A 13295-nucleotide genomic window follows, 5' to 3' on the forward strand; every position below is an offset into this window, starting at 1 on the left:
TTGAGGGGAAGCTAGAATTAAAGTTCAGAAAAATAAAGCCTTTGACTTCAACTGGAGGGAATATACACACTGATAAAAAGAGAACAGCCTAAATATTTCCCAGAAACTCCCATGGAAGTGGGTGGTAAAACTCCGTGAGAAGCAAGAATGGAGAATGTGAGGCTGTGAGAAAGACGAGGCTATGAGAGTTTGCAGCATTGATAATAATAGCTAACATTTGAGTATTTACTATGTGTCAGACACTTACAGTGCTTAATCTCAAAACAAATTTCTAAAGTCTGTATTATTACAATTGCCATTTTACAGATGAAAAAAAAACTACAGTACTAAGAAATAAAGAAATTTTTCCAAAAGTCCCAAAGTTAGTAATGAGCAGAGCTGGGATTCAAACAGAGATTTTGGCTCTGGAGTCTGACATCTTAACCCATAACATCACACTTTCTTTTATAAAGAAGTGCTTTCCTGAGCCCAGTTTTCTTAACCCAAAGTAAATGAGGTCTTGTCCTGCATAGGCCTCCCTGCTACAGATTACAGGGCATTCAGAACCATTTCTCCACCTCTTCCCAAGCTGCATGGGTTAAGTGTGATACCAATCCATTGCGGTCCTGAGCTCTGGAAGGTTTTGGTTAGCAGCTGTAAAGGATGCCATCAAGTAGCTTTGAATGTCTCCTCCCTCCACTGCCCTCATGCCCTGAGTGAAAATTCTCTTTTAGTTTCTAAAACTTCCTCTTTGACCCTTCACATTGTCTTCCTATGCTGACCTTGGATCTGCCTGTCCCATCACTGGGATGTATCTCCTAGGAGCTGATGCTGGAGAAGCATCTCCACATCCTCCCTAAAGTCCTTGTTTTATTTTTATCATAGAAAATACAAGATAGAAACTGCTTTTCCTGTTCCAAGTATCCAATTCAGCACTGACCCAAATAAGGTGCCAATAAATTGTAGCTAACCATGAACACGTATTGAATGTCAACTGTTGACAAGGCATTGTGCCAAGCACTATACGTGTAGTTTTTCTTTTAATGCTCACAATAGCCCCTGAGGTATTATTATCCCCATTTTATGGAGTGGGAAAAGGAAGTTCAGGGAGCTAAAATACTCTGCTTGAGGTCACATGGCAAATAAGCCTTGGAGCTAGTCTGCAAACTCAAGCACTCTGACTCCAGAGTCCACACTCTATATATTAGTTGGGTAAAAAGTTAAAAATTTTGAGGGTTACTTTTTGGCAAGCTTGGCTTTGTCAATAGGCTAACATCTGGACCACCTGTATAGTGGTCAAGGAGTCCTTGAGGAATGGTGCCTCACTCTAGAAGCCCTAGCAGAAGTCGCAAGGCATCCTCCCCACTCTTCCCTGCAGCCTCTCTTAGTTTCTTATGTCAAAGGTCTCGCTCCAGTTGGACCCAATCTTTCCAGTTCTGGCTTCCTGTCCGGGGACTGCCTCCAGTTCCACACTCTAGAGCATGTATGATTGGCAAGTCCTGCTGCCAATTAAAACTCTCACTCAGTTCTCAGCCCCACCCCTCCCCCCAGATTCCTTTGTCTTTTCTCGGAATGGTCCTCAGAGGGTCCTTCCAGGGTTCCAACACTACAGTTTTCAGTAAGGAACTGAATTTGCACCTAAAGGAAGCAGGTACCTGCTATGCAGGGTGGTTTTCATACAGAGAAGACACATGGAGAGGATGGCCAGTCCGAAGAGAATGCAGAAGTTGGACTTTGGAGAAGAGGCCAGCAAATGCTAGAATTGTGTCCACTAAGGGTGGAAGTCAGGAAGAGTAAAGGTTAGCCCATTTCTCTGGACCATTGCCCATCCCACCCACCCCCCACTTCCCCTTATCCTGAAGGCTGGAAGTGCATGAGGAGGGGGAGCTGCCATCGTGGTCTCCTCACACCTGACAGACATTCTGAAGGTCTGTGTTCAGGCTGTGGCTTTGGATTCTGCCCACCGCTTCCACCTCCCCAACCCCTTGGAGGACATCCAAGTGTTGTATGTGTGAACTGGAGCTAGAGTGGCCTACTACCTATACCTGAGCTCTCCTGGTGGCATTTTGAAGAGGAAGTAGTTCAGGTCTGATACTCTGGCTCTATCCAGTAAGCCCAGGTATGGAGACCCCCCTTGAAAAGCCTACTTGCCTTAGTCCCTCTATTGCCATTGTCTTTGAAGTCAGGTTGGAAGAAACTTTTCTCTCTTGCTCTGTGGCTCCTCAGTGAAGAGAATCCTATAGTGGCCGAGAAATAGTGTCTTGACTTCCTGGTCAGTCCCTTGAGGCCTTCATTTTCCAGGACACTCCTCTCAAGCCAAGTCATTCTGTCTCCTCTGGTGAGATCACAACCCCTAGGAACAGGCCAGCTACTGGTAGGACTTCCCCTGGGAGAAGTGGCTTCAGTGCTTTGAAAGGCTGAAGCCATTTCTCCCAGGGAAGGTGAGTCAGAGAAGGAGGCCCTTGAGATGGCAAAGCAGGAGGGGGTGGTCAGCTTTAGAGGGGACAAGAGGCTCTTTCTGTTGGAGGTTAGGAGCTGAGAACCCACAGGAGGAGAGAGATCTCCATGGCAAAAGGACTACTTTAGAGTGAAAGAGTCCATGCAGAAAGACACCTGGTGTTCTCAGTCCTTCCCCAACTCAACTCTTCCCCCAAAGCTTTACAGCAGTGGATCACTGTGCCCTGCTTGACCATCACAGACAGATACTCACAGCTCTACAAGTGCATGGGAGAGATATCCCAGTTGTGGTAAACGTGCAGGACCAGCTGAGCTACATAGTGGAGAATGTTGAGGCAATGACCTGGGTGTCTGACATCCAGGAAGACCTATGACCCAGGCCATAGATCTTAACTGCCTTTGCTTCTCAAGATGTCTGTCCTGCCAAAAGCTGTGTAGGAACCCAGTGCACCTGATGTACTTCTATATCAGAGGGAGTATAGAATACTCTAGGGCTGCCCTTCAGACTCTGCCTCTGTTTTAGTTTCTCCCTTCTGCCCTTTGTTAGGGCTTCCTGATACCCTAGGAATTTACCTATTCCAGGGCTGCCATATGATGATGACAGGCAGTGACAGAACCCACTCATTTTGGGGAATGCCCACGGGATCCTGTCCTGACTGAGCCACCTAACTGGTGCTGCTAGCAGAGGGTACAGGCAGTCATGCTGTGTCTTGGTCTGGCTCTGAAGAGTTGGGGCTGGAGAGGTACGTCCTCACATTTAACTTCCAGAGCAAAGTCAGGCACCTGTACCAGATGCCAGTTTGCCCTGCTGAAGTACTTCCTTGCCTATTCCATCCCTCTGGAGTCAAAGGCTGATGCCACATTGCTCTCACCAGCTGTTGTACCTTCTGGTGAGGAAGATTCTGGAGACCCCACCTTCCCCCAATGAAAGAAGTCTTATGCCTTAAATAGTTTATCAATGATTTGAAGTCTCACTCTTGTTTTGAGTTCAGGGAGTATATTTTCTTATATTTAGCTAGAAAATGCCATAAACCAATAGTGGTTGGGTTTTTAGCAACATGTGTTGTAAACAAATAGTGGCTAGTTTTCTAGGTAATTCTATCCCAGCCAGGTTGACATTACTATAATTGAAATGGTATACTTTCGCTAAAAAATAATAAAAGACAATATTGTAGAATCAGATTTTCTTTATTTCAAAAACCATATCATTTTCAATATGAGATACTATCAATGAAGTTCTTGAGATTATTGCCCTGCCTGAGAGCTTCATCTCAAGAGTTAGAGGTAGAAAGCATTGCCTACTGGGTGATTGCAAGGGTCAGGGAAAGGTGAAGTGGGAAGAGTACTGACCCCTCAAAAAGTGAGGGTCATGATGGGATGCAGAAACTGGCAGTGTCACGTGGGAGGAAATGACGTGTCTCAAGACCTAGTTCTGCCATTTACTGGTTGTGTGGCCTTAGGTTAGTGCTTTAGTCTCCTGAGTTAGTCTCATCATTGGTTAAATAAAGAAGAGTTAAATAATACTATTTCTACAGGTTTGATAAGGGAATAGCATGACACATAAGGCTTCCAGAAGATTTCTGTGGCATATGGAGCTGAGTGGTGAATGGCTTTGAAGGCTAAAAGACCAAGATGTGCCTCACCTGTAAAATGGGAGTAGTCTAATGTGTATAAAGTACTTAGCCTGGTGCCCAGCATATGATGGCAAGTGGTAGCTGCTGCAAGTGACATTATTACATTACCATCCTTGACTTCCCCAAGGAGGCTGATTCCCTTTTGCCATGCCTACACACTGTTCCATTCTACAAGAACCAAGATGCTATTTGTGCTTGACTCAGAGAATGGAAATGGGATGGTGGAGCATGGTGGCCACCTCAGAGAAAGCAGGTATTGAATCAGGTCCTAAAGATGTGAAGCCACCTCACCAGTCATTGGGATAGAAGAAGGGTGGGAATGGGGAATGAGGAGTTCAGGAAGTACTTTATCCAAAGGGTCCACAAAAGATGAAAAGAGCGAGGAAAGCAGGAATGCAAGGTGATGCATAGAGGAGGGGAGAGGTAAGCTTTATTTAGAAGTCTATCTTAAGGACACTACAAACTCTTGCCTGTGTGTATTCCTACATAAGAGTTATTCCCCAGTCAAACTGTCAAGTCTGTGTAGCCTAATCATTTGGCCTTCCCTGTCTGTTATGCTGAAATATTATGTCAGAAGTCTTTTGTGGAAAACTTACTGCATGAGCTATGGAATGGTGGACAGATCACATTCTCCAGGGACTCCATCTGCCTCTTCTAAAAGATCTGTTGAACTTAGGCCCCTTCTCTTGTTAAAAGATCTAACTTAGGCCTCTTCCCTTGTGTTTCTGTAAGCTGTAGGTTTTTGTAGCTATTACTCTGACCCCTTTAAATGAGCCTCGCATCAGGTCTCACTGTGACAGAACACGAACAATACCACTCACACAGCCGAGCCTGGGCTTCAAGTCTCTGATCTGCTGCTACCTGGCTGGGTAGTCCAGGGCAAATGACTTAACCTGAGATCCTACTTCATTTTTAAATTGAAGGTGCTGGACTCCAGGATCTCAAAATGTCTTCCCACTTTGTCATTCTACCTGCTTCTCTTTCATGTAAGAAATGTCCGATTTCTAGCCTTTCTATTTTTCTTCTGCATGATTTTGTCTCCCTTAGAGTAATAAAGGAGAGGCCAGAGGTTAGGCAAGCAGCAAAATTTAATACTAGAAATATGACAGTCAATTAGAATCATTTATGTTCCAAGTCTCCTGAAAACTGAATAAAATCTTCCTTTGGCCACGAGGGTGGGTGGAGACTACAAGAAGCACCACAATTACTGTTTGGCCTCTATCAAAGAAGGCTACAGGATGTGGGGAGATGAACATTGGTTCTTCTTCTCTTTCAAGGCATATTCATTTTTTGAAATACATTCATCTTTTGAGTCTTATGCATGCTTTCTGAATGGCTTCTCAGAGCTCCTTCCTGAGAATAGTGAGCCACTACAGGGTGGGGTTTTAAACATGAGAACTCTTGGTGCTAGGCCATGTGTCCCCAGGCAAGGCCCTTTACCTTTCTGGAAGTGTTGTACACATTGCAAGGGCCTGTGCAGTGCAAATTTACCAAACTGATTTTACCAAATTTACCATGTCCCTTGGGACAATATAGAAAAGTGGTTAGGAGAACCAGCCTTGCAAGCCAGGCAGATCTAGGTTGAAATTCCAGCCCTACCTCTAAATAGCTCTGTCAGCTTGAGCAAGTAGCATAACATCCCTAACCCTTTATTCTCCACTTGTAGATGGAATAATAAGTGTTCACACTTCAGAGAGTTGTTGTGAACATCACACAAAATGAGGCAGTTATGTAGCCTGGCACTGTGCCTGACACATGTAAGTGCTCAAAAAAAAATTAGCTCACATTATAATCATAATTCCTGACCCCAAAGGGGCTGAAAATCAAGTGGAAAGAGTCAAGTTAAATGTCAATTAAAATCAGTAAGTAATACAGATACTCCGAGAGGCCAAAATCAGTATGGGAGGGCATTGTAGGGAAGATGGGAATTGAATTGGATCTTAAAAAATGAAAATGTGATCAAGAGAAATAAAGGTACTTCAGGGAATAATAAGGACCATCCATTTATCCTTTTAACATGTATTTATTGAGAAGTCACTGTGTGTAGATGCTGTCCTAAGTGCTGGAGTGGATAAGATGCATTCTAGTAATGGATCAAATGATAAACTATGTACCATAAGTAGTGACAAATGCTGCAAAGTGAAAAGCAGGGTAAGGGACATAAAAACCATGGCAGTAGGTGGGCTGGATATAGTAAGAGACTTCCAACCAGATCCTGAAGTGAGAGCAAAAGCAATGCAGATTTCTACAGAAGGTGCTTTCTAGGCAGAAAGATGAGCAAGTGCAATGGTCTTGGGACAAGATGGTGATTAGTGTGTCCAATGGGCAGCAGGCAGGCCAGTGTGACTGCAGCAGAGGATGCCAGGGAGGGGGGGTACAGGATACCAGTGAAAGAGGCAGCCAGCTGCCAGATTTCAGACTTTACTCTAAATATGATATGAAGTTCTGGGATATTTTAGAGCCAGAGAGTAAAAATGTCTGACTTTTCTTTTTAAAAATTTCACTCTGGCGGCTATACAGAGAGCAAATTATGTTGCTGGGGAGGGGGCACGAAAGGAGTAGAAATAAGGAGTTGATAAAGATTGAGAGATATGGGTAGAATGAGTGACCTGGAGTAGAGCGACGGTGGAAAGTGGTTGGGTTCTATATTGTTAAAGTACAGCCCATAGAGTTTGCTGATGGGTGTGAGGTGGAGTTCTTAGCTTAGCTTGACAACCGGGTGAGTGAAGGTGTCTTGTAGGGAGATTGGAGGGATGAGGGAAGGAGCAGCAGCAGCAGAAGTTTGTGTATTCCTGATGGGCAGATATTTTGAGGGTGGGGGAAGTGACATAGGCTTAATAGAAGACTGGCACACTGAGCTATAGGAGAAGCTTTCTGAAATGGATTGTAACCACATGGAAGGACTCTAATGCCAGGATGACTCTGGACTCAAAACAAAAATAATGACATTTCACTCTGTACAGGAACGGCTGGCAGAGTCCTTTCCGAGTGTTTGGAGATTCACCAGGTCCTTCACATGGAGCATGTCATTAATGCCCTCTCTAGCCCCACAAGGTATACCCTCTCATTATCTCCACTTCCCAGATGAAGACACCAAGACAAAGGGGTTAAATAGCTCATCCAGAACCACCCATCTGGGGAGGATGGCAGTGAAGGTCTAGCTCTCTTGTCTCCTAGACCAGGGCCAGATGAGCTGCAGGACCTCTCGTGAGAGAGAGAGCTGGTGCCAATACTGCATGGTGGCCGCCCGCCCGTGCGAGTGTGGCCCCAGGTGGCCTCTCTGAAGGCATTGCTGATTTAGAGGAATAGTCAGTGCCTCCAATTTCTACCAGTAACAATGGTGCTGCGTAGGCGCTTCCCCGTGGAATAGACCTTTTTTTTTTTTTTCAGGCATTGATCCTGCCCCAGGGTGTTTTCCAGAATTTGCACGGCTCCCTAATTACCTAGTAATGCTGAGGGCTTATGAAAATGCTGTCATTTGTGTGAGAAGGGGAGGGAAGACTGAAAGAAGAAGAAAAAAAAAGCAGATAGAAAATGCTGTTAAACCTGGCAGAACTCCAGGGTGGGTAATTACATTCTCTGGGGTGTGTTCTTGCCACACACACAGTCTGTGGATTATTTTGGGAGCCTTCTGTATGAATTGTGCTAGAAAACATGAAAAATATTGTTATTATTATTATTATTTTAAACATCTTTAAAAATAAGGCCTTCCTAAAGCCACAGAGGCACCCTCTCTCAGATCGTGTTTTTGCCAATTGTTTAGCTGTCAGCAGTCTGTTCTCAGATCATAAATTTGATGGTCCCCCCCTTGTATTGCTTTACACTAGAAACCTAAAATGTTAAAGCCAGAAGAAACCTTGGTGAAACACCCATATTTTGCAGATGGAGACACTAGTCCAAGAAGGGAAGGAACTTGCCAATACCACTGTCACAGGTAATGGGAGGTAGAGGAGAAAAAGGGCCTCTCCAGACCTGACACCTGTCCTTTCTCTTCTTTACCCCAGCCCCTGCTGTCAAATGGAGTTACAGAGTGTCAGAACCAGAAGGGCCTGTAGCCATCACCACATCTAATCTTGTCATTTAATAGATGAGGAAACAGCCTTGTAGAGGAAATGGACTTGGCCTCTAGATTGACACTGGGCATGAGAAGTAGTTGGACTTTTATCTCCGGGCTTCTGCTGGTACTCTGTGGCCTGTCAGTCAGATCAAGCTCAGAGGCACTAGTCTTACCCTACCCCTTTTTTCCCTAAGCTTGCAATAAGGTACACCTAATATATATATGTATTTTTCCATATTTCAGGGATGTCACTATATTCCATATTCCATATGGAATTCTACTTTTCCTTGAAAAAAGAATCCTAGAATCTAGCCACCCTAGGCCTACAATTCCTCATGGTAATAATATGCTGCTATTGAGTCCCTGTGGCCACCTTTAACAGGGAGCAGTCTCTCTAGTTCTGTTTATCTTCCCCGTTCTCCTCAACTTGGCTCATTTCATTCATTTCCCTGCCTGGCTCAAGGAAGCATTTGCATTTGTAATCTCTGTCCAACACCATTCTCCTTGATTTGCAGTGTCAAAACAAAGCCAAAATAAGTAAATCTTAGACTGTTTTGGCTACATGGTAAGAGGACTTAAAGTATGCCAAAAATATGAGCTGGGATGGGTCATAATTAATTTGAGGAGTAGGTGCCATGCTGTCTCTAGAGCACAATTTGAGCAGCATTTAGAGGGCTTTTCCAATGGGATGTCAGCCGCCTGGAGTTCCTCCGTTAGATGCTTAACTGCTGGACTTTAATGAGCACCCATCTTCAGATACTCCACTTTAAATGTGAAAAGTCTTAAAAGATGATCAACTTAATTTTTCTTCAGTGTAATATAATGGGAGGGAGGCTGCAGGGTCCTGGTGCCTAGTCCCTGGCATACCAATCACTAGTCCCCTTAAGGAAGGTTTGTTAGCCTCAATGCTATTTATATTTGGAACCAGATAATTCTTTTTTGTGGGGCGGATGCTCTGTGAATTGTAGATGTTTAGTGACATCCCTGGCCTTCAGCCATGAGATTCCAGGGGTACACTTCCATAGTTGTGAGAACCAAAAACATCTCTGGACGTTTTTGCCAAATATCCCCTGGGGGAGAAAATTGCTGCCAGTTGAGAACCACTGTCTTAAGCTAATCATCTAGCCACTCTTAAAACTGATACTGGGAATGGCAAATAGGATTGGGGACTCTAAGGAGAGACAGCATGATGAGCTAATAAAGGATGATGTCAAAGGGAAACAAAGCTGTTCGGTAGGTACTTCTAACCTTTGAGGATGAGGAAATGAGAAAATCACCTTCTACCAGTGGTCAATCTTTTCTTTCTCATGCACATGCCTGCTATTCGAACTAGCATACTAAAAATACCCCATAGCTCACCATGGGCTGCCAGGAATTCAGTGGGTTCCAAATCCTGATGCTGACCTCTTCTAAGTTCCATGTTTCCCAGTATACTCTTCCCAGTTATGCACTGCCGGCTCCAGGCTTACAGAACACGTGGTGTTCTTTCCTGCCTCCAGCCCTTGCTGGGGCTCTTTCCTTGGTTTGCATGTCCTTCCCAGTCCTCAGTTACTGCCTATAATTTCCTCATCCTTCACAGCTCAGCTCTTTTGAAGCCTGGCTGGATCCCCACAGACAGACACACTGGTTGCATCCTTCTTTGTTCTCCCACTGTTGTGTTTACATCTTTTAGAGCACTGGTCATGGTCTTTCTGGATTAAAGTTGTCCAGGTTCATCTGTCTTCTTCTTCTGCCTCATTCACCTGCCTTGACGCAGAGACTGTGTCTGATTCCTCTTCATATCACCCAGCACCTGGCACCCTGTGAGATACAGAATAGGTTCCCCACCAACATTTGAAATGAAGAAAATTATAAAGAAACATGGCATAAACAGTTGAACCTAATGTAGTTTGACCTAGATGCCTACACTTGAAATATGTAACTTCTGTATTTAATCAGTGAACAACTATGTATTTAATAGACTGAGGGGAGCTATTGACCATACTTGAGCAGGGCAGTGATGTAGACCTCTGTTTTAGGAAGATCTGCTTGACTACATGAGTTATAATGACCATGGAAAATTTATCTTTTTAACTACATTAAAAGTCCCCTCCTACAAAGTATGCAAAACAATTCTTACCTAATACGGGACGGGGCGGGGGGAGGGGGCCTTGAGGCTTCGCTTGTGAAGGGCCTAAAGAGCTTCCTCTAAAAGGTGACTGCGAGGTGTAAAGCCTTTAGTGACAGCCTGATAATTATTATTACCAGGCACAAAGCTTAAGGAACCTAAAAGATCCCCAGGTACTATTCAAAATAGTAAGATACAAAAAATGCAAATGGAGAAATTAAAAGATGGAATCATTAAATCACTGACTCTTAATGTTGGCTGAGACCTTAGAAGTGATCTTTCCTGATTCTGTTCTCTCATCTTCCTATGCTGATGCTGATTCTACCTTTAGAAGGTTCCCACCCAGTGCTTGCTGCTGTTAAAGCCTAAGAATTAAGAGCTGGGGCCTGATGGTGATGTTTACTGTGTTTAAATGACCAATCTATTTCATTAGCGGTGAAAACTTCGGGTGAATTTTTAGACCTCTGTTTCTTTATCTATAAAATGGGCATGAGGCTACTTACACAGGTATTGTACGAATAAATGATGCAGATGCATTGCTTAGCATGTTACCTGGCACATTCAAAATAGTGAATAAACCTTAGCCTTAAAAATTATTTTAGCTAATTAATTAATATATCTGAAAGTGCATAGGTAATCACAAAGCATTTGACCTCCAGGTTGTTCCTATTTTGGGGCTTCATTGTATGTGGTCAGATATTTTTTTACAAATTCCAGTCCTTGTAGCTGTCACTCAAGTCCACATGATACACAGTCTTGGTGAGGGAAGTGAAGAGTCTCTGGATAAAATGGCCTATTCATATGGCAAAGCAAAATGGAGACCAAAGTCTATTATTTCTTTCTTACTAAAGACAAGGTTGACTTTCCTTTTCCCGGATCATCTCCTGTTGAACAGGAGACCTGGCCAGGGCGGTAAGTCAACTGGTAATGGCCATAGCACTCAAGTGTGTAGGCTGTACTATACATCTTAGTAGGTCTGTGTCTTTATGACTTAATCCCAGAAGCTTTATCTTTTTCATCTGTAAAACAGGGCTCATGGCCACTTTGCAGGATTGGAGTGAAGATAGATGGATAAAAAACTGTAAAGTTCCTTCAAAAACTGTATTCTGTGGCTGCTAGTGGCTGCTGCTTTGCATTTAACACTGTTCTCCCAAACACAGTTGATCTCTCTACAGGTTATTTCAGCAGAAACCCTGGTCCAGGAGAGTCTATGAAGTTCCAGCTTACACCAGACACGACCAGCATCCAGAGAGAACTGAAAGAAGCTTGAATCCTCTCACCAGAATCCCTGCAAAATGACTCATGTAATTGCTCTGTGTAAGTATCCTTAGTCTTTATTGTACACCCACACGATTCTGATGCTATAGACTCCTGTGGAATGCAGGGAAAGGGAGAAAGGGGCCCATTTTAAATGCCTAGGATTGAAAAGAGACCACCATTTCACTTGTAAAGGTAGACAGGGACTATCAAATATCTGGTCAAAATACCTGCCAATCACTCCAGATCCTCCCTTGTTTCTCTATCTGTCATTCCTTCCATTAGGAGAGAGAAAGCCTTTTTTTTTTCCTTTAAATTTCCTAGGAGGGATTTCTAGGGTCTTTCCCTCAGGAATTAGTTGTAGGAATAATTGGGCCAGTGGAGTGCAGGAGATATATCCAGCGCAGCCCGTGGACTCCTAGAAAAAGTGACCTAGATCAAGCAGCTGGTGGATTGAGGACTATTGTGGGGACCCCCTGCCACCTACTGACTTACAGCTGAACCCACATTCCCAGCAGCTTCAGCCTGGGGGCTGGGGGAGGGGGCAGAGAGAGCTCAGAAAGGCGGGGGAGGGTAAAGAGGACTGCGAGGTTGCCCCTTCCAGGACCAAGCGCCACGTGTCACCTCCCCGCCCCCCCAACCTTTCTTCACACACAGAAAGGAGGATAAGGTGAGGACGGAAGGCAGGGGGAATAAGTAGGAAGGTCGGCTGTGGAACTCCAAGCTGGCTCGGTGGGTATTAGCATAGAGCTTACTGCCTGTGTGAGTGTGAGGGGGAGAGCGAGAGAGAGCAAGGGAGGGAGAGAGAGGCAGGCTGCGAGGGGAGAGGAGAAGGAGAGGGGGAGCCAGCGCTCCAGCTAGCATGAGGACGGGCTTCTCTTCCCGTGCTCAGTTAATCTGGCTGTCAGTTGGTGTTAACGCTGCAGTTTAAGTGCTCCGATTCCAAGGGAAACAGACAAACCTCACTGAAGGAAGGAAGGAAGCAAGCAAGGAAGGAACAGCAGGAGGAAAAGAACAGGCAGAACAGCGAGAAGAATAAAGGGAAAGGGGGGAGAAACACCAAATCTATGATTGGACCTGGGCTTCTTTTTCGCCAATGCAAAAAGGAATATGCAGCACATTTTTGCCTTCTTCTGCACCGGTTTCCTAGGCGCGGTAGTAGGTGCCAATTTCCCCAACAATATCCAGATCGGTGAGTGAGGGGGCAGCCTGGGGAGGGACTTTCTGGGTCTGGCCAGGGATTTTCTGGGGCGTAGGGGTTGTGTACCCCCTCCCCGATACTGACTGTTGTGCTTGGCTCCCTAAGGCTGTGCTGCAGTAACAGAAGGGAGACTTGGGCTGCCAGCCAGAGGAGGGGGCTTCTCCTGATCGGATGAGGGCAGAGGGGAAGTGTTCGCACACATACACACATCCCACTCGCACTCCAGGCAAGAGCATGTGAAATGGAGGAACTATCGCTTTGGAGGAAAAAAAAATCAGGCTGAAAGGGGTGGTGGGTGTTTAAGGAGTTAACTGTATTGCTTGGTAGATGGTGCTTGATTCCATTTTTAATGTAAGTATGTATGGTGTGTGTGTTTTCACGTGTGTGATTATATATTACATATGCACATATATATGTAATTGAAGGAGGCAGTGCTTTCTTTGCTGGGAGACAGAAAAGAGACCCTCTAGAAGAAGGAGTGAGGGGTGCTGGGTATATTGCAGCCACTGAAATAATGCCAGAAGGCCCCCACTCCAAGGCGGGTAGGCTCCATCTCCTGCTCTGGACTCCTCCAGCTGCCTTCCCTTTGCTGTCTGCCATGCT

The 13295-nt window shown here is 44.8% G+C and overlaps 1 protein-coding gene across 4 annotated transcripts in view; it reads left to right on the forward strand.

Annotated features, from left to right (window-relative positions):
* Positions 1–12148: 12148 nt before the first annotated feature.
* Positions 12149–13295, forward strand: part of GRIA1 (glutamate receptor, ionotropic, AMPA 1) — a 329069-nt gene continuing 327922 nt past the window's right edge. For 3 of the 4 annotated variants that reach the window (XM_011981230.1, XM_011981231.1, XM_011981236.1), the window contains exon 1: positions 12149–12683. In XM_011981230.1, coding sequence (XP_011836620.1) covers positions 12602–12683 — 82 coding nt within the window. In that variant the 5' untranslated portion in view covers positions 12149–12601. Of the gene's footprint in view, positions 12684–12898; positions 13044–13295 lie in introns of those variants that run through there. The other variant, XM_011981235.1, reaches the window with a different exon arrangement.

The sequence above is a fragment of the Mandrillus leucophaeus genome, unplaced genomic scaffold, assembly GCF_000951045.1.
Source record: "Mandrillus leucophaeus isolate KB7577 unplaced genomic scaffold, Mleu.le_1.0 Scaffold222, whole genome shotgun sequence".
Taxonomy (NCBI): Eukaryota; Metazoa; Chordata; class Mammalia; order Primates; family Cercopithecidae; genus Mandrillus; species Mandrillus leucophaeus.